This window comes from Moschus berezovskii, chromosome 1 (assembly GCF_049115385.1).
Source record: "Moschus berezovskii isolate FMDL1 chromosome 1, NW_MosBer_1.0, whole genome shotgun sequence".
In the NCBI taxonomy this organism is placed as follows: domain Eukaryota; kingdom Metazoa; phylum Chordata; class Mammalia; order Artiodactyla; family Moschidae; genus Moschus; species Moschus berezovskii.
In genome coordinates this window covers 91,353,712-91,377,863 of record NC_142460.1, presented here as the reverse complement: position 1 = coordinate 91,377,863, position 24,152 = coordinate 91,353,712, and the positions used below count along the sequence as shown (strand labels likewise).

Sequence of the window (24,152 nt, the reverse complement as noted above, 5' to 3'; positions counted from 1 at the left end):
AACTCCAGAAATGTTGGTAAGTTGGTTGCTGAGGCTCTGTTCAATTTTCTATAGCCGTTTTTTCTTCACTGTCCTTCAGATTGGATATTTTCTACTGATGTGTCTTCAAGGTCATAGATTTTCTTCTGCCGTCTTGAATTGTGTAGTGAAGTTTGTGTTTTAGTTATTGTACTTTTCGGCTTCAGAGTTTCCATGTTCGAGTTTTACATAAATGCTCTACCCTTACTGAAAATTTTTTAATTTGTTGATTGTTTTCATAATTAAACATTAAAGATGGGGTCTCTTAAAATTTTTAACATTTTTATGGTGGATATTTTGAAATCTTTGCTTAAGCCAACATCTGGGGATACTCAGAAACCATCTGTAGCAATTGCTATTTTTTTATTAATGTGGGTCCCATTTTTCTTCCCTCCTTTCCTTCCTTTCTCCCTCCCTCCTTCTCCTTTCCTTTCTTCCTTCCTCAGCTTATAATTTATTGTTGAAAACATATTGGAGTAATTTCAGATTGTGACTCCCCCATCCCTGCCTGCCTAGGTTATTGTTACTGTTGTCATTTTGGTATTATTTATATCTAATACAATCCTACTGAAATTTAAAAATTTTGAATAAAAGTTTATCTGCTAAAATAGACATGCATGAGTGACTGTCTAGGAAAATTCTGAAATGAAAAGGTACTGAAAGGGAAATAGCTCCCTCAGAATTTAAACTTTAAAAAAAAATGGATACAATGTTGAAATGTTTTAAAAAGTGAATTAGTGTTATACTTTCTGAATTATGCTTTCCTGATGGCTGAGATGGTAAAGAATCTGTCTACAATTCACGAGACCTGGGTTTGATCCCTGGATTGAGAAGATCCCTGGAGGAGGAAATGGCAACCCACTCCAGTATTCTTGCCTGGAGAATTCCATGGACAAAGGAGCCTAGCGGGCTAGAGTCCATGCGGTCACAGTCAGACACAACCGAGTGGCTAACACTTTCTCTTTTTCTGAAGTACAAAGATGGACTTATTACTGGTATGTTTTAGGTGAGAAAGACTGTTCTTGCCTTTGTACCACTGTAAAAACAGATCTAAAATCATAGGATGTATCATACACCGTCTGGTCTCAGAGCTTCCTGTGGAGGAGTAAATACAAACTATTCTTTATAGATAGGATGTAATGTTTTTAAAGACCTCTATGGTAGGAAACTCCATAAACTCTTTAGTGTATTTAGTCTATGCTGAGAAACATTCACTGATAGGAAGTTTTCTTGTGTATAGCTTATGATCTTCATTTTTATTTTTGAGGGGTATGGTAGGCAGTCTTCCTGTGATTATTCTCATCTGTCAGCTTTTCTTCTCAGATGACCTTGCTGATTGTATTTCTGTAGGTATTTCATGATTTTAGAACTCTCAGTTTTTTTCCTTGTAAATACATGTGTACTCTGTGTAGGACTAGTTCTGTTTGTTGCTTGTCAGGCCTAAGACTATATTTGCTTCTCTCTTTACTTCATAGCCTTTACAAAGCAGATACAGTGTTATGAAGTGATTTTTTTAATCATTTACTTCCTCTTTTGTAAATGTTTAGGTATGTAACTTTCTGAATTTTCTTCAATATCCCATGTCTCTGAAGTTGTTCATCCCAGATCTAGGCAAATTATTTTTTTACAAGGCCAGGATTATTGCACAGTTACTCCTCATCACTGTTATATTTTCCTAGTTTCAGATTTAAAAACAAGTCATTGCACTGTTTATTCAGACATAGCTTACTATTTACAAAGAGTGATCACTTCATTATGCATGTGAGTTTGTCCATGTTGTATTTATAGAGTATTTTTTCTCTCCGTAAGTAATGTTTTTGTTATTTATTTATTTTTTTGGTAGGAATTGGATGGCGTAAGCAACTGAGGTTGTACTGAGAGTTTCTGAAGTCTATGAAAGGTAGAAACTCAACCATGATTTCTTTTTCAACTCTACAGCATTCCCTTCCTTGAAGTCTTCATTTTTACATTAGTCTCAGGTAACTTCAGTACTTAACTTTTCATAATCATGAATAAGTAAATTTTTATAATATAGAACTTTTATTTTGGTTGCTGGATTTTCCTGTTGAGTTTGTGTAATAGTTTCTTTATGTTGTGTTTATATCTGGAAGAAACTTGGGATTTAATTTTTTTTTTGAGAAAACAGTACTAAGAGGAAATTGATGAATAAAGATATAGTTTTGGGTTTTAAGTTTAACACAGAAAGATATATGTAGCTTATTATGTAATCTTAGATGAAATTTAAGTGGGAAGGTGTTTCCTTCTTTAACCCTTTTTCTCAGCAGGCTATTTCGCATTTGTCACCCATCTGTCATCAACACGTATGCACCCACATTAAGTTTTCCAGAATTTCCAGGAAAACTATTTTCATATGTTGGAAAATTAGACTTGTTAATCAAATTTAATGGTGTTTGGCATACAATTTTTTAAATGTGAAAAAACATAGCAGTTACTGTACATTCTTTCATATTGTATGTTTGTTTATGCCAATAGAAGGAAGCAATCATGTAGATAATTTAATAATCATTTATATTAAGTATATAGGTTAAAATTTAGACTTGTAAACTCTAATAGGTGCTTAAAATGGTCGAAATATATTGATGTTTATTTTAAAAAGTCCATATAAACAAATTCAGGATTGTCTGGAAGCTCCAGAATCATCATGACCTAGGTCTTTGTCTTGCTTTGCTGTTCTTAATATGTGCCTTCTAGCTTGTGGTCCAAGAGGGTACCATCATGCCTGCCAGTAGAAAGAAGGAAAAGGGAAGGAGAGTTATGTATATAATTTCTATTCATATCCCATTGACTGTAACTGTCACATGACCACAGCCAGCTGCAAGGAAGGCTGGAAAATGAGTCTTATCTAGGATCTAGGTTATATGTGTCTCACTTAATGTTTTATTTTTGGTCAAGAAGGAGAGAACAGCATCTAGGGGTCAGCTAGTTGTCTCTTACGTTAAGATTTGTCAGATTTACTTTCTATTTATCTAGTTGCTCTCAAATTAAAATATAATTTTTATCATCTAAGACGTATTAACTCTTGGCCTGTGATAATACTTTGGAAATTGTTCTTACTTGAGTTTTGAGGCAATTTTAGTTATGTGAATAGTCATCATAATTCTTTGATTAAATACCGCTAATTTTGATATCATAAGATGGAATATGTCTTAAAAGTTAAAATTGATTTGAAATAATTCCTCATTTTGTTTCACTGCCATTAGATTGACGTGATTTATTTAATGCTTTTAGACTCTTAAGGCAAGGATGAGGGCCTAGGGTGAGACAATCTTTTAGCTACAGTCGGACACGACTGAGCGACTGAACTGAACTGAACTGAAAGCTAAATGATGTGTAACTGGTTCTTTCTAACTCTAAAAAGTCTGTTATTCTAAATGTTCAGATCTCATCAGAACAACGTATTCCCAGAGACATTATATACTTGTATTTTTAGATGAAAAGTATTTCATTGTGATTACATTTTGTGATTCTTATCCCATTTAAATATTTTATTTTGAAATAAGTATCAAATATTGTATGCTTCTATAAGAGAATTTATTAAAGGGTTGGAAATTAGTTGTCAGTTTTCCATCGTATTTTATGTCAACATCAACATGTTTTAACCTTGTTACCTTTTTCTGAGCTTTAAAATAACAGTTTTGATAAATTAGTATACTTGTATTTATATCAGGCCTCTTGATTTAGCTTTTAGTAAACGGCTATAAGACATTGTAGGTGTTTTTGGTATTTAAGGTGACGAATACATTTTTAGTTTTATTGTACTTCACAAATAAGGTTTGTACTGATAAGTGGGAGCATTTGTCCAGTGTTTTAAAAGAATGTTGATTTGAATAGTTAACACTTCTCTGTTCTGGAATGAGTCTTTGTTATTATATAGTATGTGTTAAAAAATCACTTAGGCGTTTAGTGTTTGGACTAGGTAAACTTGTGTACAGGGAAGTTTAGGAAGTATTTTTTATATTCCTTTTAGTATACAAGGCTAGAAAATTTATAGTTTCCTCAAGATTAATTATTTATAATATTAATGTTTGAATTTTTGGTATTGTCATAAAGTGAAATGAATGAAACAACTAGATTTAGCAGAGTATAGGATTCTGTTTTGCTTGGTTCCTTTTTACCCTTTCCCTCTCCCTTTTAAATGTAACTGTTTCTCAACCAACAGTTGACATTAAGTTTGATGTTTGGTATTTCCAAATAGCACTAATTTCTTATTGTTACGTTATATTAGAAGACTGACGACAAGTATTTGGAATGGAGAATATGCTTAGATTCTGCTTTATTTGAGCAGAGCATCAGATATATGGAGATGTCTGTTAATTTTGGCTAAATATTTATAAATTAATTTTTTGTGGTTAGAAAATGATCACAGGTTTTTATTTAGTTGTCATGTTGTATAAAGTGATGTATCTTACTCTGTAAATTCTTTTAGGAAACATCTTTTATTGTCACTGGCACTAATAAGAAAGGCCATTTTGTTTAGCTGTGATTATTATAAATGATCCTCCTATTAGGATGTTTTGAATAGTATCAATTTAAAAACCAGGGGGCATAGTTTACAAGATAAGCTTTGTAGATGCAAGATGGTAGTTATACAAAGGTATATCTGAAGGGGTTTCTGAGGTAAATTATCCCTAGATAAGAGGTCTGTCTGTTCTGTCTGTCTGTTCAGTCGCTCAGTCGTGTCCGACTCTTTGCGACCCCGTGGACTGTAGCCTACCAGGCTTCTCCGTCCATGGGATTCTCCAGGCAAGAATACTGGAGTGGGTTACCGTTTCCTTCTCCAGGGGATCTTCCCGACCCAGGGATCGAACCTGGGTCTCCCGCATTGGAGGCAGACGCTTTAACCTCTGAGCCACCAGGGAAGCCCAGATAAGAGGTAGATCTTGTTTTTAAATTAGAGATGAAGCAGTTTTTGCTTTTAGATCAACATTTTGAAGGATAAGAAGGAATAGAAAACTTAGAAGTGACAAATGGCAGATTGTTAAATCCATTTTTTTGTCAAGGGTTTCTTCGTTGCTTTGTATTACCAATTTGATCTTAAGGCTGATTGATATTTGTATTTGTAATGCTGATGTTTGTAAGGCAGAATTTCTTACTGAATCCTACATAGGTTAGAAATATTGCTATCCAAATTAATGTAACTGGCATCCTTCAGACGAGTTTGTTGAAAAATACTTTGAATCAGAAGTAATTTGTGAAATCTAGCTTTTTAAAAAAAATCTGTTCCAGATTCCTTTATGTAGTTCTGTTTTGCCTACAAGTGATTGGGTTCTGGTACAAAAGCAGGGTATTTTTAATGTGGGAGAATATTTTGAGTTGGAAATTACTCTTTTTTTTTTTTTTTAAGAAAAGAATGATATTTAGGTTTGCCCACTATAATCTGTTTTGACTCATTTAATGTTTTATATTATTCAGTAAATGTTAATGGAAAATAATATTACAGCCAGACTCAGTGAAAGAAACACAAAAGCAATATCTTTAAGTGAGAAATATTTCTTTCATGGTTGAGTACAGATTTAATTAAAGGTGATAAAATGGCAGATGAATTCCGTATTCTGAAGGAGAAATTAGATGCTTTCAAGAATTTGAGAAGATTATTGCACAAATCTTCAAATCTGTTTTCAGTTTAAAACTTATAGCCCTTTTTTTCTTGATATAGGTGTATCTTTGGCATAGCTCCTACATTTATCAGCCATATTTAGGATTGTTTTTAAAATTTCCAAGTGAAAATGGAAAAGGAAAGAGAGAAAGAGATTTTCCTAAAATAACTTGGTAAAGGTTTGAAGAAAGAGTGGAAGGATTAAGAGGGTGTATAAATCCATGAAAAAATAATGAAGGAGAAATGCACTGAGGCAAAAGTGGAAAATAGGAATTGTGGAAAGTGTCCATTCCTCATCAAGGAGAAAAGGGATTCTGTGTCACATAGAATTCTCCTATGGTAGCCATGAGATGGGAGTAGCCAACTATGGGGAGTTGGATTGCTTTATCAAGCCAAGCAGTGGTGACAGGGTGGCCTCAGTGGGTGGGTGAGAAGAGAATGAGTTCAGCGAGCTCTTAGTGTCCAGGGCCTTTTCAAGACAGAAGGTAGTATGGTATGGTAAAATGTGCGGTAAACCAAGTAAGTTTGTCTTCAAATCCCAGTTTACCTCCTAGCTGTGTAACTTTGGGTGAACTCCAGTTTCTGCATCTGTTAAATGGGCATATGCTGTTACTGTTTTGAGTGTTACTGTAAACATTAAGTGAAGTAACACACCAGTGTGCCCAGCATATTGTCTTACTCACAGTAGGTCCTCAGCACATGTTAGTTTTCTTTCTTCTCCAGGGTTATGCTAATCTCTGAATTTTGTAATATAGCCTCAAACGTATTAATAAATTTGGAGAGACATCTTCTTCATTCATTGCATAGAATTCCCATAAAAAGCTCAGTAAGCATTTTAAGTGTCTTGTATAGTTGATTAAAAATGAGTAATAAGGCCCAACTTGTTCACATACTATGTTTCTGTTAACTTTGTCCTCTGAAAACAAGCCCAGACTGAGAAAATACTTCCCTCAAATGCTTATATTAAAGCCCATGTGTTTGACTCTTTATTAAAAACCCTAACTCAAAGCTTATTTACTCTATTTCAACTTATACAAATCTATTAATATAAAGCTTAGTTTCTATTTGCTTGCACACAGTTGGTGAGAAAGAAGCATTAAATTAGAAGGTGACAAGAAGGGTCAACTTGTCTTTTCTGGAAGACTGGAGAAAGTGATGGCTTATAATTTATATTTTCAAGTACTGTACTGCTGTTAGGCTTACATGTTTAGGATTACTTAATTGGCTGTAATTTGGATTAATTTTATACAACTGAACCAAACATTTTTCAATACTGAAGGATAGTGCGATTGTGTGTGGGTGTATGAATGGAGCAGAAAGCTGAATTGTGATCCCTTCAGTATCTGTGTTATTATGTATACCTTCTAGCCTCTCTGGCAGAGGGATGGAGATAGAAGGGTTAAACTTGGAAGGAGGAAAAGAATGCAGCGTTTGAAGTAATCTGTTGGAGGGAGAAATTGGCCCTAGGTGGTCCCCTTCCTTCCTTCTGTCTTCCTAAGTTCTGGTTTTTAGTCATCTGTATTCTGGGTAACTCCAGAAGGAGTGCCATTTCACCTTCAGCTGAGTTATTTCTAGAACTTCATTGTCCATGCTGTCTTGGATCTTAATGGCTCTGCGATTTTATATTGTCAGCTACCCAAACTTCCTTCACATACAAAATAATGGATCATTATAAGGAGTTCAGGGTGGCTTAGAGCTTATTACTCCATCTAGTCATTCTTTCCCTGTGTTTGACAGAGACTCCTCGGAATGTAGATTAGTTATTTCTTTTTTTTTCCAGAGCAGCCTTTCATGTAAGAGACATGACTTAAGCGTTCTTTCTTTCTCTCTACTGTGTAATATTCCATTAATTACATAGACATGTCGGTCAAAAAACAGTTGGATTTTTGAAGATTTAGCAGAAAGAGACACTTAAATATTCACATCTTAGTGTGGATTGATAACATCAGTTTCATTTCTTTATACTTGACTGAATCTTCCTGAAAATACTGAAATTAGAGGGAAAGTAGCCTGTGTTAACTTTTAAGCATGCATGGAGTCTTTTGCAGGGTTTGGGTTTTTGAATGTGCAGTGAAGTGAATCACATAGGAGCTTTGACGGAGGTCATATAGGAGGTATAAGGGAGAAATTTAAGGTTGGTGAGAGCTTCAAGGATAGTAAAAAACATACTTTTCCTGATCATTTTTCTTAGGGTAACTTTGTCCTTTTCCCTTTTACCATAGGCTTAGTGAAATTAACTTTGAAAGCCTTGTTTATTTCCTGTCCAGCTTTCTCTGCCCCAACACTGGTTGAGATATGTGGTACAAGTTTGGTTCACTTATTTGTCTGTATATCTTCTCCTTGATTTTTTTCCCCCATGTATCTTGGAAAACTTTTTACCCAGCACATATGGCTGCCTCATTCATTTTAATGGCTAATGTGTATTCCACTGTGTGGCTGAATCGTAGTTAAACAAGTTTTCCATTAGAGGATGCTTAGGCTGTTTCCAATCTTTTTCCATTAAAAGGTCACATCCTTATACATAAACCTTTGGTTAGTTTTTATGACTAAGCACATATATAGGATTATATATACTCCTAGCAATGAGATTGCTGTGTCAGTAGTCAACAGTTTTCACTTTGGTAGGTATTTCCAAAGCTAACTTTAAAACTGTCAGAGCAGTGTTCCTTGATATTGAAGTCTGTGTTGATATCTGAATATTTTCTGGTATTTCAGGGAAATTGTCTCAGAAACAGTTTCTAGGCTAGCTAGTAACTTGAAATATATAGGTTAATTTGGGGTTAGAGGAATAAGAAACCAAATGTGAAAAAGGAAGATCGATTCCTTTTTCTGTCTGTATGGACTGTTTTCAAGAAAATTTTCATAGAGGTCAAGTTTTCCCTTTATTTACAGTGTTTCCACTTCCCATTCCATTTACTGCTTCCTTATTGAGTTGTGGTATCTTCCTGTTTCAGATGCCTCATTCTGGCACTTTTTTTTTGCATACTTACTTTCTTCCCCCAAATATTCTCTACCTCCAAAGTATTTTTATTTCTTCAATACTTACTGTTCCAGCCTGATGTTATGGATAAGATTAGTTTTTTAAAAATTAGATTATGTTTGTTTCACTAGGTTTATTATATGTTAAAACACTGTTATAGGAGTATAGTTATAAGCATTGTGCATATATTAGGATAGGGCTTCCCTCATAGCTCAGTTGGTAAAGAATCTGCCTGCAATGCGGGAGACCCGGGTTTGATTCCTGGGTTGGGAATATCCTTTGGAAATGGGATGGAAATAGCAAGCCACTCCAGTATTCTTGCCTGGAGAATCCCATGGACAGAGGAGCCTGGTGGGGAGTTGCAAGGGTCATATACAACTTAGCAACTAAACCACCACCACCGTATGTTGCTGCTGCTGCTAAGTCACTTCAGTCGTGTCCGACTCTGTGTGATCCCATAGACGGAAGCCCACCAGGCTCCCCCGTCCCTGGGATTCTCCAGGCAAGAACACTGGAGTGGGTTGCCATTTCCTTCTCCAATGTTAGCATATACTAAATTTTAAAAAATTGATGAGGTACATTGTAAAAAACATTGGAGATGAGAACCATTGCTTTAGGGAAATACAGACCTTGCAGTGGGTTAGTAAATCAGCTTTAACTTTTGGTAATCTTTAAAAAAAAAAAAAAAAGTCTGTCCTAGGTTAGTTTTTCTAATATCTTTTCTGCTTTTAATAATTCTCTTTACTTCTCTCATATTCTTTAAAAGCTCCCAAGGGTGGTTTGGTTTTTTTTAAAATAATGATATATGTGGCAATAGCAGATGTCACAGCAGTAAAGGGTGGCTTTGTGTATATATTGGTCCCTTTTGAGTCCTTTAGGAAAACAGTAAATAGATTAGAAGTATATAATTGATTTGGTAAGGATTTCCAAAGAAATAAGCAAATTTTAACCCTAGGGGACTTAAGTTTATTAGTTGTAGGATAGTTTATTCTCTAAGAAATAAGATAAATAGAATATTTGAAGAGGATAGTTATTTGGTGATATATTTTAAGTATTTGCCATTTAGACTACTAAAATATTTCAAAAAAGGAAATTAAATTCTTGTTCCTTTGTCAGTCTGTCTTCTGGATTTGTGATTCTACGTGGTACCAGAGAAGACACAGCAAGGATGAGTTACATTTTTCTTTTGTTTCCATTACTGTTTTATGTGAGCTGTTTTTAAGCTGTTGTGTTTTTGTTGAGTTGCTAAGTCGTATCTGACTCTTTTACGAACCCATGGACTGTAGCCCACCTGGCTCCTCTGTTCATGGGATTTCCCAGGCAAGAACTTTGCCTTCTCCAGAGGATCTTCCTGACCCGGGGATTGAACTCCAGTCTCCTGCTTGGCAAACAGATTCTTTATACCACTGAGCCACCTGGAAAACCCCATTTTTTGAGCTGTACATTTAAATAAAGTTTTCTCCCTCGATGATGTTAGTAAATGAAATATTATTTTAGATTTCAGTAGTATATTTAAATTTAACATTTGAAAGCTGTGATTAAAGTAGTAACCATTACTACCTCATTGATTTATGCTTAATACATTTACTAATTGTAGTCCTCTCATGTTGGGTGGGTGTGTGTGTTTATTTTATACAACCTGGTAAAAAACAAGCCATACCAGTGCCTTGACAGTCTTTGAGGTAAAATTTCTTTGGATTTCAAGATTATTGTTATGCTAGTTCCTCGAGTAACACAATGGAATATGAATTTATAGCAACTAAAGTTAGAAGAGCAGGCTTAATATTGCCTATTTTTCCTATAATAATGGGGAAAAAAGGTAATGTAATTATTTAGTAGTGTCTAATTCTTATGACCTCTTAAATTTAATCATGGGCAACTATTTAAGAATATATTAGTACTGAAAATACTTTTTCCATTTTAACAAATTTAAAACATTTAAAAGAAAATTACGTTATAGAAAGTTCAAATTAGAGAGAAATACAAGTATGAAAAAAATTAGTAATTTCACTACCCAGTGGTAATATTAATGTTAACATTTTCAGTAAAGCTGTATAGATTCAGATACGTATTTACATACACATTTCGCTTAATATATTGGGCTGTTTGCCAAAATTTTAAAATATTTTTCAAGAATATTTTTTGACTGTATTTTTTTAAAATTCCAACAGACTTAACTTTTTATTGAAGTATAATAACTGACAGAAATGTGTGCATGTCACAGATACACATCTTAAAATTTTACAAAGTGAGCATACTTGTATAGCCAGCGTTCAACTCGAGAAACAATGTTGTCTGCTCCCAGATACCCCACTTTTCCTACCTCCTATCAACAGTCTCCTCACACAAGAGTAGCCATTTTTCTGATTCTATTTTTAAGAAAAACTTTGAGATATAATTTATATAGAATAAAATTTGCCCATTCTAAGAGTACAATTCAATAATTTTTAGTAAATTTATTGAGTGGGGCAACCATTACTTTAGTTTACAATGCATGTATGAATATAATTTAACCCAGTTTCTTTTTGTTGAATACTTAGTGTAATTTCAGTTTTTCACTATTAAAGTACTGCCATAGTGATTTTTCATGCATATCTTTATATGCATTTCTGATTTCATCAGGGTAGTTTCCTAAAAGTATTATCACCAGTTCAAAGAATATATGCATTTTTGTGGGTTTTGATACAGTGTACCAAATTACCTTTGGAAATCGTTGAACTAAAGTACTCCCACTGTCAGTAGATTTTTTTCCCTGTGAGCTCAACTTTGGATGTATTTTTTAAGAGTTGTTAACAATTTTGTGGATAAAATACGGTTTTAATGTTCATTTCTTTGATACTGCTGTGACTTCTAAATTTTCTTTATGATTTATCTGATAGTATTCTCTCAGTTTATTTCTTAATGTTATTTCTTGTTTTAATATATTAAAGGATATGGAACCATCTGGTGTTACAAATACTTTCTCCCAGTTTGCTTTATTTCATGCTCATTTTTCATAATGAAATAGATTAGTGCCTTAATGTCAGAAATAAAAATTTGTGTTTTATTCTACCAGCTTTTGGAAATTTATTGGTAATTTTTAAATTGGAGGCAATATTGAATCATGTGAATAAAACTTTTATTGAAGTATGGATACCTTTCATAATTTGAAATTTAAAAAATTCAAGTAGACATTCAAAACTAATTTATTATGCTTTGTTGCCAAACTTGGTCTTTCTAGGCAGTTATACTTAAGCATGAACATTGACGACAAACTGGAAGGATTATTTCTTAAATGTGGCGGCATAGACGAAATGCAGTCTTCCAGGGCAATGGTTGTAATGGGTGGAGTGTCTGGCCAGTCTACCGTGTCTGGGGAACTGCAGGAATCGGTGCTTCAAGATCGGAGTATGCCTCACCAGGAGATCCTTGCTGCAGATGAAGTGTTACAAGAAAGTGAAATGAGACAACAGGATATGATACCACATGATGAACTCATGGTCCATGAGGAAACAGTGAAAAATGATGAAGAGCAGATGGAAACACATGAAAGACTTCCTCAAGGACTACAGTATGCACTTAATGTCCCTGTAAGTAATTCCTTTATAAGATATTAAACTTAGTTAGAAACATAATTAATTTTCTGTTAAGTGATACAGTCATTGAAGAAATTTCAAAAAGTGTTTAAAATCTGAATATAAATAGTTCAAATGTGTGTTCTAAAATAGATATGCCAAATATTGATAAAAATCATGATTGAAAAGGCAAAATTAAGTTTTTGTATTATATACATTTTAGAAACATATTTTCTGGATAACATTTATTTGTCAGGATTACTGTGTGTTAAATTTTAAGTGCTTAATTTTAACAGATACTTTAACTTTTGTGTTTCTCCTTAAAAAATAGAAGGATTGGAAAGAAAAAGTATAAGGATTGAATCTGGAGCATAGCTAGAAAAAGATCATATACTTGAGAATTTTTCCTTCAAGTTTTGTAACTGTTGGCAATTCCTGCCTTTTATTTTTTCATTATCTTTAAAAAGTATTTCACCCTTTCAGTCTTTCCTGTTTAACCTCGATGTCACAGGTCATCACCTAAGATACTTTTTTGTAGATACCCATAAATTTTTTTTTCAATTCAAATGAGCGTTTATTGAGCCCAGATTAAATGGAACATGCTTAAGATATTATGAGATGTCCTCCTTCTGTGTACAGTTTCTGCTTATCAAGGGGATACATGCTATGTCTCACAGTCTTTCAAGCTTCTATAATGGAATGGTAGGCTTGTTCAAACTCACAATCTTTTTAGAAAGGTGTACTTAGCAGAGTAATGCTCAGAGCTGATGGAGAATTGCTACATTTTCTGGAAAAAAAAGATAAAAAAGAACAACAGTAACAAACCAAAACTTCCCCTGAAGGTTCAGGGCTCCTTTGGTGCTTCAGTCACAGTCTCTTTGGAACAACCAGCAATGACCTCTTTATAATCTTCACTCCAAAAATTATCTGTGTGAAGTGAATTGTAATCAGTCTGGCCTCAGTGACTTCTTTCTCAGTACTGAGGGTATTTAATTCCACATCAGTAAGCAATGCAAAAGTCTTGTGTGTTCTTTAAGTACAAGGCAGTGATTGTTTCTGTACTTTGCTCACTGATCAAGTCTAGTAGTTCAGTGGTTGACTGACTGTAGGGCAGTGGTGAATTCTGGGAGTAGTGTGGGATAAGTCACAGCCAGGGCAGACCAGGCAGAGGAGCAGGGCCTTCCTGAGCATGGTGCCGATGCAGGCAGGGAGTCTGAGAAGCTGAGTGTTTTTTTTTTTTGCCTTCCTGTGTCTTGATTTTTACCTGATGATCAGCAAAACTACTACTGTCGTAAAATCTTCTTCTATTCTTTATGTGATATTAAACCTGGATCCTTTCAGTACTTCTGATATACTGTGCTTTTTCTTTTGCTTTAGGACCTTCATGTATCCTACTTGTAATATTCCCCTTAATCATAACCCCTCTCTGTTTTTTAAACTGATTAGTGCTTCATCATCATCAGCCTGCCATTGATGTCCACTCTGGGTTTACTCACTGCAGTAGGGACTTGTTCAGTTTGTCTCTAATAGATAGTAGGCTCTTTGAGAGCATGAATTTTGTCTTATTTTTCATTATGGCCCAGGTGTTAGCACATGATGTGAATGAGTGGATAACTACTTACAGTTGTGTTCTGATACATGTGCTCACCAACTTTTACCTAGTCCATTGCAGTAGCCTTTTCCTTTTTCCACCTGTTGATGGTGATGAATTACATTAATTAATTTTTTAATGCTGAATCAGCTTTGCATACCTGGAAGAAATCCCACTTTGTTGTGGTGTATAATTATTTCCATACATTTTTAACATTCAGTTTACTAGTACATGTTGAAGATTGTTGCATCTATATTCATGAGATAGATTGGTCTAGTTTTCTTTTCCTGCAGTATCTTTGTTTTGATGTTAGAGTAACCCTGGTTTCATAGAATTAGTTAGGAATATTCACTCTGCTTTGGTCTTCTGGGAGAGATTGTAGAGAGTTGGTACAGTTTCTTCCTTGAGTGTTTGATGGAATTCACCAGTGAATCTGTAGGGTCTGGTACTTTCCTTTTTGGAAGGTTAATAATTCAGTTTCTTTAATAGCTATAGATTTAGATTGTATGTTTCTTCTTATATGAGTTTTGACAGATTGTGTCTTCCGAGAAATTGGTTCAATTCATCTAGGTTATCAAATTTGTGGGCATAGAGTTGTTCATAGTATTCTTTTATTATCCTTTTAGTGTCCATGAGGTCTGTAATGATGTTCCCACCTTAATTGCTGATATCAGTAATTTATGTCTTCTTTTTGTCTTAGCCTGATGAGAGGCTTGCTGCCTTTATTTTTTTAAAGTATGTCAACAGTTGCTTATTTGTTTATTTTTAGCTGCACTGGGTCTTCCTTGCTGTGTGTGGGCTTTCTCTAGTTGCAGTGAGCAGAGGCTGCTCTTTGTCTTAGCAATTTTTAAGCATATAGTATTGCATCCAGTGTCAGCGTACAGTTAATTGCACTCTCGTTGTACAGTAGATCTCTAGAACTGTTTTGTCTTGCAAAGCTGAATTTCTATACCCACTTAACACCAGTTCTTCATTTTTACCTCCCTCTAGTAAAAGCTTACTAATTTTATAGAGAATTAGCTTTTGTTTTTTTTTTTTCTGTTGTTTTCCAGTTTTCAATTTCATTGATTTCTCCTCTAATTTTTATGATATCTTTCCTTGTATTATTTTGGATTTAATTTGCCATCCATGGTTTTTGGGCTTCTCAAGTGGCACTAGTGGTAAAGAACCTGCCTGCCAATGTGGGAGACACGAGTTCAGTCCCTGTGTTGGAAAGATTCCCTGGCGGAGGGCGTGGCCACCCACTCCAGTATTCTTGTCTGGAGAATACCACAGACAGAAGAGCCTGGTGGGCTGCAGTCCATAGAGTTGCAAAGAGTTGGACATGACTTTGCGACTAAACACACACACACAGTGTTCAATGATACAGATTTCTCTCTAAGCACTGCGTTCACAGTGTTCCACAAATTTTGATAAGTTGTATTTTTATTTTCATTTGGTTCATTTTATCTTTTTTTCTGAGATAATGTTCTTTGATTCATGTGTTATTTAATCTCCAAGTTTTGGGGATTTTTCAGCTATTTTTTTGTTACTGATCTATAGTTTTAATTCAGTTATGGTCTGAGAGTGTATATTGTATGATTGTCTATTTTTATACATTTATGAAGTTGTGTGTTTTTTGACTAAAAAACATTTGGCCCTAAATGTTGTTTGACTTGGCAAATGCTCCATGTGAGATTGAAAAGAATAAAATAGTTTGTTGATGGTAATAGCTTTCTTCTTGGACTGATTGTAACCTGAGCCATACCTGTTTTTCAGATGATTGCTATAATGATCTTTTCAAAATGAGATTTATACTTACCATTTTCCTCCCAGAAATTTTTCAGAGGTTTCTTTTTGCTAAAAAGCTGAAATGCACTCTTTTGCTTAGGCTAAAAGAGCCTTTGAATCAGGTCTCTTTTTACCTTATCCAGCCCCTGCAGGCTCTACTGCCCACTTCATAGTTTAAGTACATTGAAGTTACATTAGTTACCCAGGTCCAATATAATTTTTTCTCTTACTTCTGTACATGTTGGATATACCTGTAATATTCTTTGTTTGGCAGTCTACTGTTTTTCACTTCTCAAAACTTTCCTTTGTGTAAAATTTTTTCATTATAATAACTAACTTTTCATTTCTTTGCTTGCGAGATCATGAGGTCTCTTTTCTGAAACTTGTGTTTTAACTTTGTATTCTTAGTAAATGGGCTGTGGTAAGCAGTCATATATTTTTTGAGTGAAAGAAATTTTTTTTAATTGAGAAAAAGTTTGAAGTGAGATGTGGATCCTAAGTTACAATTCAGAATTTTGACAGCTGCATAAACTTATATGTAACCCATAATGCATCAAGATATAGAATATTTTCATCATCCTGGAAAGTTTGTTTTCTTCTTGGTCAGTCCACTCCACAACAATTGTTCTGATTCCCCTCCCTACCCCCCATCATAGATTAATGCTGTCCCTTGAGAACTTTGGGCTTCCCTGGTGGCTCAGACGGTAAAGAATCTGCCTGCAGTATGGGAGACCTGGGTTCAATCCCTGGGTTGAAAAGATCCCCTGGAGAAGGGAATGGATGCCCACTCTAGAATTCTTTCCTGGAGAATCCCATGGACAGAGGAGCCTGGTGGGCTACCATACATGGGGTCACAAAGAGTCAGACACAGTTGAGTGACTAATGTGAGAACTCTATATGAATGGAATCGTGTAACTTTTCTCTCCAGCTTCTTTTGCTCAGTGTAGTGTTTTTGCAGTTTTCCATGTTGGTTTAGTGTATCAGTAAGTAATTCATTCTTTTCATTATTGATTAACATTCTGTTGTTATAGTATCCTAAACTTTTATTTCCCTCTTTATGGTTATTTATTATCTCTATAGTTTCCAACCTTTATGAATAAAGTCACTGTGAATGTTGTTAAAAAAGTCTTTTTTAATTTCTTCTGGGTACATTTTTATAGAAGTTAAGCTTATTTCTCTTCTGTTTTCACTTTGTCTAATCTAGTTTCTGTCTTTGCATCAGTATTACTCTTGATTGGTATATTTTCTATAGAAAATCCTGAGATGAGGTAGTGTAGGTCCTCCAGTTTTGTTATTCTTTGGCAGATTTCTGTGACTGTTCTAGCTTGTTTGCATTTTCATGTAAAATGCAGGATCAGCCTTTCAGTTTCTATGAAATGAACTATCTGGGTTTTAGTTGGGATTGCATTGATTGTATATATTGACTTGATAAAAACCAGCAACTACAAAGTACAGGCTTCCAGTCCATGAACATGATGTATTGTTAGGTTTATTTAGCTTTTCTTTAACTTCTCTTGGCATAGTTTTTATCATAGAGTTTCTGGGCATATTTATTTGGTTAAGTTTATCCTTAAGTATTCCATGTTTAAGATGTAATTGTAAATGGTGTTTTAAAAAACTTCAGTGTCTAATTGTTCGTGACTGGTATATAGGAATGGAGTTGATTCTTTTTATGTTGACCATGTATCCTGTGATGTTGTTATATGTACCTGTTCTAGTAAGATTCCTTCTGTTTTTTTCAGGGTCCCTGAATTCATACATTTTAAATCTTCCTTTCCAATTTATATGTTTTTTACTTTTTTCTTCCTTATTGTATTGACTAAGCTTCCAGAACAGTGTTGAATAAAAGTGGTTAGAGTCAATATTTTTGCCTTTTTCCTGATCTTTAGGGGACTGTATTCAGTTTTTCACCATTAATAATTGTTTTAGCTATACATTTTTCATAGGTTATCTTTATTTACGAGGTGAAAGGTGTTTTCTTTGTAGTTTGCTGAGATTTCTTTTAAAGTTGTGAATGGATGTGTAACTTCATTGATTTTTTTTTCTGCACCTATTAAATGATCATATGATTTTCCTTCCTTTTCTTTAAGTGAACTTGTTGATTGATTTTCAAATGTTAAGCCAACCCTGCATTCCTGGGATAAATTGTACTTAGTCATGATGCATCATCCTTTTTATATGTTCTTGGATTCAGTTTACTGATTTTTTAAAAAGAATGTTTATGTACTTGTTTATGAGGCATATTGTTTTCTTGCAGTCTTGTTTTAGGTATATTGGCCTCATAAAAAATAGTTCTTTCTCTATTTCCTGAAAGTTTATAGAAAATTGGTGTTATTTCTATCATAATAATGTATATTTAGTGGACTTTACCAATAACTTAATCTAGGGTTGAATTTCCTATGTGGGAAAGTTTTTACTTCCAAATTTAACTTTTAAAACATAAAAAACTAATCAGATTAAAATTTTTTTCTTGATTCAGTTTTGACAAATTATATTTTTCAAGGAATTTGCCCATTTCATTAAAAAATTTTTTTTTCTTAATTGAAGGATAATTGCTTTACAGAATTTTGTGGTTTTCTGTTGTACATCAACAAGAATCAGCCATAGGTACATCCGTGTCCCCTCCCTCCTGGACCTTCCTCCCGTCTCCCTCCCCAGCCCACCCTTCAGCCTTTCACAGAGCCCCTGTTTGAGTTCCCTGAGTCATACGGCAAATTCCCATTGGCTATCTATTATACATATGGCGTTGAAAATTTCTGTGTTACTCTCTCCATACATCTCCCCTTCTCCCTCCTCTCCTCCCACCGGGGCCTCAGGTGTGCTCTCCATGTCTCTTTCTCCATTGCTCCCCTGGAAGTAAATTCATCAGCGTCATCTCTTTAGATTCCGTATATGTGTGCCAGTACACGATATTTATATTTCTCTTTCTCACTTTCCCTCTGTATAATAGGCTCTAGTTTCATCCACATCGTAAGAACAGATTCAGATGTGTTCTTTTTTATAGCTTAATAGTATTCCATTGTGTGTGTGTACCACAGCTTCTTTATCCCTTCATCTGTTGATGGACATCTAGGTTGCTTCCCTGTTCTAGCTATTGTAAATAGTGCTGCAGTGAACATTGGGGTACGTGTGTCTTTTTCAGGTTTGATTTCCTCAGGGTATATGCCTAGGAGTTCATTTTTTAATTGAACAAAAATTTTCATAATATTTTCTTAATTCCTTTACTGTCTAAAGGACTTGTAATAGTTTCTTTTTTCACCTTGATAGTGCCAGTTGTCTTTTTCTTGATTAATCTGGGTAGAGATCTGTTGGTTTTTCTGGTCTCTTCAAAGAATAAGTTTTGGTTTTAGTGCCTCAGTAGTAAAGAATGCACCTACCAATGCAGGAGACTCAGGAGACATGGGTTCGATCCCTGGGAGGGAAGATTGTCTGGAGGAGGAAACTGTAATCATGGCCAGGAAAATTCCATGGACAGAGGAGCTTGGCAGGCTATAGTTCATGGGGTTACAAAGAATCAGATGACTGAATGCACACACACATTTTTCATTTCAACTTTCATCTTTACTCTCAAGTTATTTCTTTCCTTCTGTTTACTTTATTTTAATTTGTTCTTATTTTCTTAGCTTTTTAAAGTAGAAGGCTTGGTTGCTGTTTTAGATCTTTCTTTTAGATCTTTCTTTCTATTTTAAGCTCTAAACTTCTCCATTTCTTTTGTGATTTCTTTGTGACCCATGCTTAATTTCTGAATATTTGAAGTTTTCCAGGTGTCTTTTTGTCATTGATATTTAGTCATTGTGATCAGAGACTATACATGTACAACTTAAGTCCTTTTAAATTTGTTAAGTCTTACAAGGTCTACCGTATGGTTACTTGGTGAATGCTCTGTGTTCACTTGAGAAGAATGTGGAGTCTGACTGTTGTCGGATGGGTTTTTTTTTTAACAAGATGTTTTCCTTCACATTTATTTCCATTAGGAAATCCCTTTTAAACTTCAGCATCCAAAAAGTATAGTATCTCCTCGCCCTTTGAGCCATTATTACGTAGAAAGAATATGCCAGGCAATTTTCTAAGTGATGACTTTCAATTTTTGGATTTTTCATTTGACACTCCTCACCCCATAAAGTGCGATTTATAATCACCCTGTTCTTCTCAGAACTATTTTCATATTTAAAAATGACCCTCACATACACATGAATTTTCATTACACTGCTGACAAGTACAATTTCACTTTCTCACACCAAGTCAGCCGCACCGTATAGAAGAGAGGGCGCCACCTATCCTATGCTTTCTTCCACACTGTTCCTTTTTGAATGATGCCTGCTAGTCCATTTGCGATGCTGTGGTCTTTCATTCTGCCTGTCTTGTTTCCTTTGTACAACCTGGACACAAGGGACGGTGCTGAGGGGCCACTGAGCAACACTGTACTTCACTCTTTGTGTCCCTTAGGGTTTCTCCTAACTCTGATGCTCGGTTCTCTTCCTTTGCATTCACTCCCTGGAGAAGCTCACCTCAATTAGGTCAAGTTGACTAGTTGTATTCTTATTTTTTTTAAATTTATTTTTATTGGAGTATAGTTGCTTTATAGTGTTGTGTTAGTTTCTGTTGTACAGCAAAAATGAATCAGCTATGTGTATACATATATCCCCTCTTTTGGATTTCCTTCCCATTAAGGTTACCATAAAGGATCTAGTAGAGTTCCTTGTGCTATCTGGGAGGTTCTCATTTGTTATCTGATTTATACACAGAATCAGTAGTGTATATATGTCAGGACCAGTCTCCCAATTTCTCCCACCCATCCCCTTTCCCTCTTGGTATCCATACATTTGTTCTCTACGTAACTCTTTTATATCCTTACTCACCTACTTATTCTCCAGGCATTGAAGTTTGTTTGCAGAAAGATCCAGTTCAGATTATACATTGCATTAACTGTCACGTCTCTTTAGTTTTCTTTAGGCTGGGTTAGTTCCTCTCTTTAAAAATTTTGTGATCATCATATGTAAAAATTACCATTTATTTTGTAGAGTGTCATTCAGTTCAGGTTTAGATGATTTTTCCTCTTAGAGAGGCTTGTTATTTTGGCAGGTGTATTGCAAAAAGTGATGCTATGTTTGTTCCCCATTGCATTTGAACAGGTGGCACATGATTTTTATTTTCCCCCTTCTGATGATGGTTCACTTTGATCAGTTAATTAAGGTAGGGTCTGCCAGGTTTTGCCAGTGTAAAGTTAATCTTATTCCTCATCATACTTTGAAAGTTGTTCATTTATTTATTTGTATCAATATTGATTTTGGAGTTTTATTCACTGGGTAAAATCTACTACTATGATAAAGGCTTAGTTGAAGATTTGGCCAATCTGAGCCTCTTCGGGTTGGCTTCTGTGTTCTTTTGACCTGTCCCATCAGTCCTTGAGTACTTCCTTCCTTTAAGTCATGAGATGTTCTGGCTTGTATTGTATTTTGCCTGCCCCGTCCCTGGAATCAGACATGTTTTCTAAGGAGTCCTAGTTCATTTTAGTGGAGAATGGTATTTAGAGGCCAGGCTCTGTGTGCTCAAGTGTGCTGCTCAGTGCTGGTGGAGCATGACTGCTGCCAGGACTGTGAGTGGATAAAGCCAGAGAATGCATATGTATATACTTACATACATTTATATGTATATATGTACATACATTTACATCTGTAATTATCCGTTTATCTATAAGTATTGAAAACCATGAGTTCACACTGATACCTCCAATTATAGTCCATTACCACGGAGTACATTTTAGTTTGCTTCTTCCCATATTTTATGAGTCCTTTCTCAGACAATGATAAACCTGATTCTGTTCTTCTTAATATGTTTATTTACTTACTTGATCAGATCCTCCTCCCAGCCCCTGTATGTAACTGTTTTCCCTTTAGCATTGTTGCCCTTCCCCCCTTCCTATACAGGCAGATGCTCTCTTCACCCAGCTCCAATACTCCATGGCAGTGCAAGCCATCCCTTGTCTCCTGCATGGATGCCTTCCTCCCCCTGCATGTGCTTTGGCAATTGCTCTGGGCCTCAGTCGTCACATGGATCCCTCCTTGTACACTGTGCTGGTCCATGCTCAGTCCTCACACCACTTAGTTCTGGCACCTTGCTCAAGGCTGCTCTTTCCCCACAGCATAGACCCTTCATTATGTTGCTTAGGCTCTGACATCTCATGCTGAGCTGCCCGTTTATCTGGAGAGCTTCCTCTCTCTGCTTACACTTTGATGTCTTGCTTTGGGCAACCCTCCCATGCCAGTGCCCTCTTCATTCTGTCTAGGACCTGAAACCATGTTTTTCTCCAGAGTATGGCCTTGGAGGTGAATGGTTCATGGAGCCTAAGTAGATAGGGAAAGTCAGGAAGGGGAAGGGATAAAATTTATCCTTTTGTTTTCTTTAAAAAAACCTTAATTTTGAAATTATATAGATTCATAGGTAGTTGCAAAAATAATACAGAGAGTTTCCATGTACCCAGTCTGGCAGTTGCTCCTCAGTGATTGCATTTTATATAACTATAGTACAAAATCTCAAAATAAAGAAATTGACATTGCTACAACATGTCCATTTTTGTATGCTTTATCCTGCAAGTAGATACAGAACTAATCCTTCATACCAAAGATCTCCCTGGTGCTACCTCTCTGTAGTCACACTGATTCTTGTTGCCCCCACCATTCCTAACCCCTGGCTATCCTACCCTACTCTGTTTTCCATCTCTAAAACTTCATCATTTTGAGAATATTTTATCTCAAATATTGAAATCAATATATTAAGTGACCTTTTGAGATTGACTTTTTTCACTTAATGTAATGCCCTCAAAGAGCCATCTGAGTTGTTGTATATGTAAATGCTTTGTTCTTTTTTTTAATATATAGTAGTATTCCATGGTATAGCTCAGCTGGTTAAGAATCCACTTACAAGGCAGGAGACCCCGGTTTGATTTCTGGGTCAGGAAGACCCTTTGGAGAAGGGATAGGTTACCCACTCCAGTATCCTTGGGCTTCCCTGGTGACTTGGATGGTAAAGAATCTGCCTGCAGTGTAGGAGGCTTGGGTTCGATCCCTGGGTTGGGAAGGTCCCTTGTAGGAGGGCATGGCAACCCACTCTAGTATTTTTGCCTGGAGAATCCCCATGGACAGAGGAGCCTGGCGGGCTATAGTCCATGGGGTTGCAAAGAGTCGGACACGACTGAGCGACTAAGCACACACACACAGTTCCATGGTATGGTTGTTAAGTCAGTTCAGTCGCTCAGTCGTGTCTTATTCTTTGCGACCCCATAGACTGTAGCACATCACCAACTCCCTGTCCATCACCAACTCCTGGAGCTTGCTCAAACTCATCTCCATCGAATCAGTGATGCCATCCTACTATCTCATCCTCTGTTGTCCCCTTCTCCTCCTGCCTTCAATCTTTCCCAACATCAGGGTCTTTTCCACGGAGTCAGTTCTTCGTATCAGGTGGCCAAAGTTTTGGAGTTTCAGCTTCAGCATCAGTCCTTCTAATGAATATTCAGTACTGACTTCCAAGTGGATTAGCTGATTTGATCAGCTTGAGGATTGACTGATTTGATCTCCTTGCAGTCCAAGGGACTCTCAAGAGTATTCTCCAACACCACAGTTCAGAAGTATCAATTCTTTGGCACTCAGCTTTCTTTGTGGTCCAGCTCTCTCATCCATACACGACTACTGGAAAAACCATAGCTTTGACTAGATGGACTTTTGTCAGCAAATGAGGGACATTTAAGTTGTTTCCATGTTTTGGCTATTACAGATAAAGCTACTGTGAACATTGATGTTTAGGTTTTTGGGTGAACATAGGTATACATAGCTCTAGGATAAATACCCTGTCATACCCTTCCCGCTAGATATAATCACTTCTAACGTTTTAGTATATGTACTTCAGTGCTTCTTTAATATGTATGCCAAGCATAGGATCATGTTGCTTTTTATCTCTTCATTTACCAGCATATTTTGAACTTTTCTCAACTCCTTATTCCTCTAATGCTTCTTAAATATCTGCTTGATATTCCAAATTTTGGGTAATCCATAGTTGAGTCCTGTTACTCCTAATAGATAATGATAAATCTGAGTCCATTCTGAGAATGAATCAATGGAAAGTTATCTCATACTGAATACCAAATGGCAGAATTTAGGATTTGTGTAATATTGTTTTATAGAAGAACTTAACAGAGGTGAGAAATTATATCCCTTACTTATTACTTATGCATTCCTGCTGGTAATGCAGAGTTGTGAAGGGCAGATCTTGGGATCATGAATATACATTTTTGAGTTAAAGAGAGGCGTAGATGTAGAACAGTATGATCTAGGTCCCTCACAGTGTAAAAACTTAAGCTCCAAGGCCTTTCATCCTTTCTAGAGTGTATGCTAAAAGTTTTTAAAAATAGATATTGAACATGTTGATGTTTTTTTTCCTTTTATTTGCTAATTCACTTGGAAGTCACTGAACTTTTACTTCATATTAACTTTTTAGTTAATTCAAAAGAGAAAGTTGAGTTTTGTGTTTCCTTAAACTGTTAATAACAGTTTAGGTTTTGTAGCCTGTATAAACTCCCTATTATTCTGTGATAGTTGAAGTAAAGTTCTTCATTGTGATAACTGC

General features: G+C 35.5%; 1 protein-coding gene across 7 annotated transcripts in view; it reads left to right on the top strand.

The window, feature by feature from the left end:
* ZNF148 (zinc finger protein 148) overlaps positions 1–24,152 on the top strand; it is a 147,969-nt gene that overhangs the window by 46,451 nt on the left and 77,366 nt on the right. For 5 of the 7 annotated variants that reach the window (XM_055398001.2, XM_055397689.2, XM_055397847.2 and 2 more), the window contains 2 exons: positions 1,862–1,997; positions 11,836–12,184. The exons of 1 other annotated variant lie outside the window; for it this stretch is intronic. In XM_055398001.2, coding sequence (XP_055253976.1) covers positions 11,852–12,184 — 333 coding nt within the window. In that variant the 5' untranslated portion in view covers positions 1,862–1,997; positions 11,836–11,851. The remainder of the gene's footprint in view (positions 1–1,861; positions 1,998–11,835; positions 12,185–24,152) is intronic. One more of the 7 variants, XM_055398073.2, reaches the window with a different exon arrangement.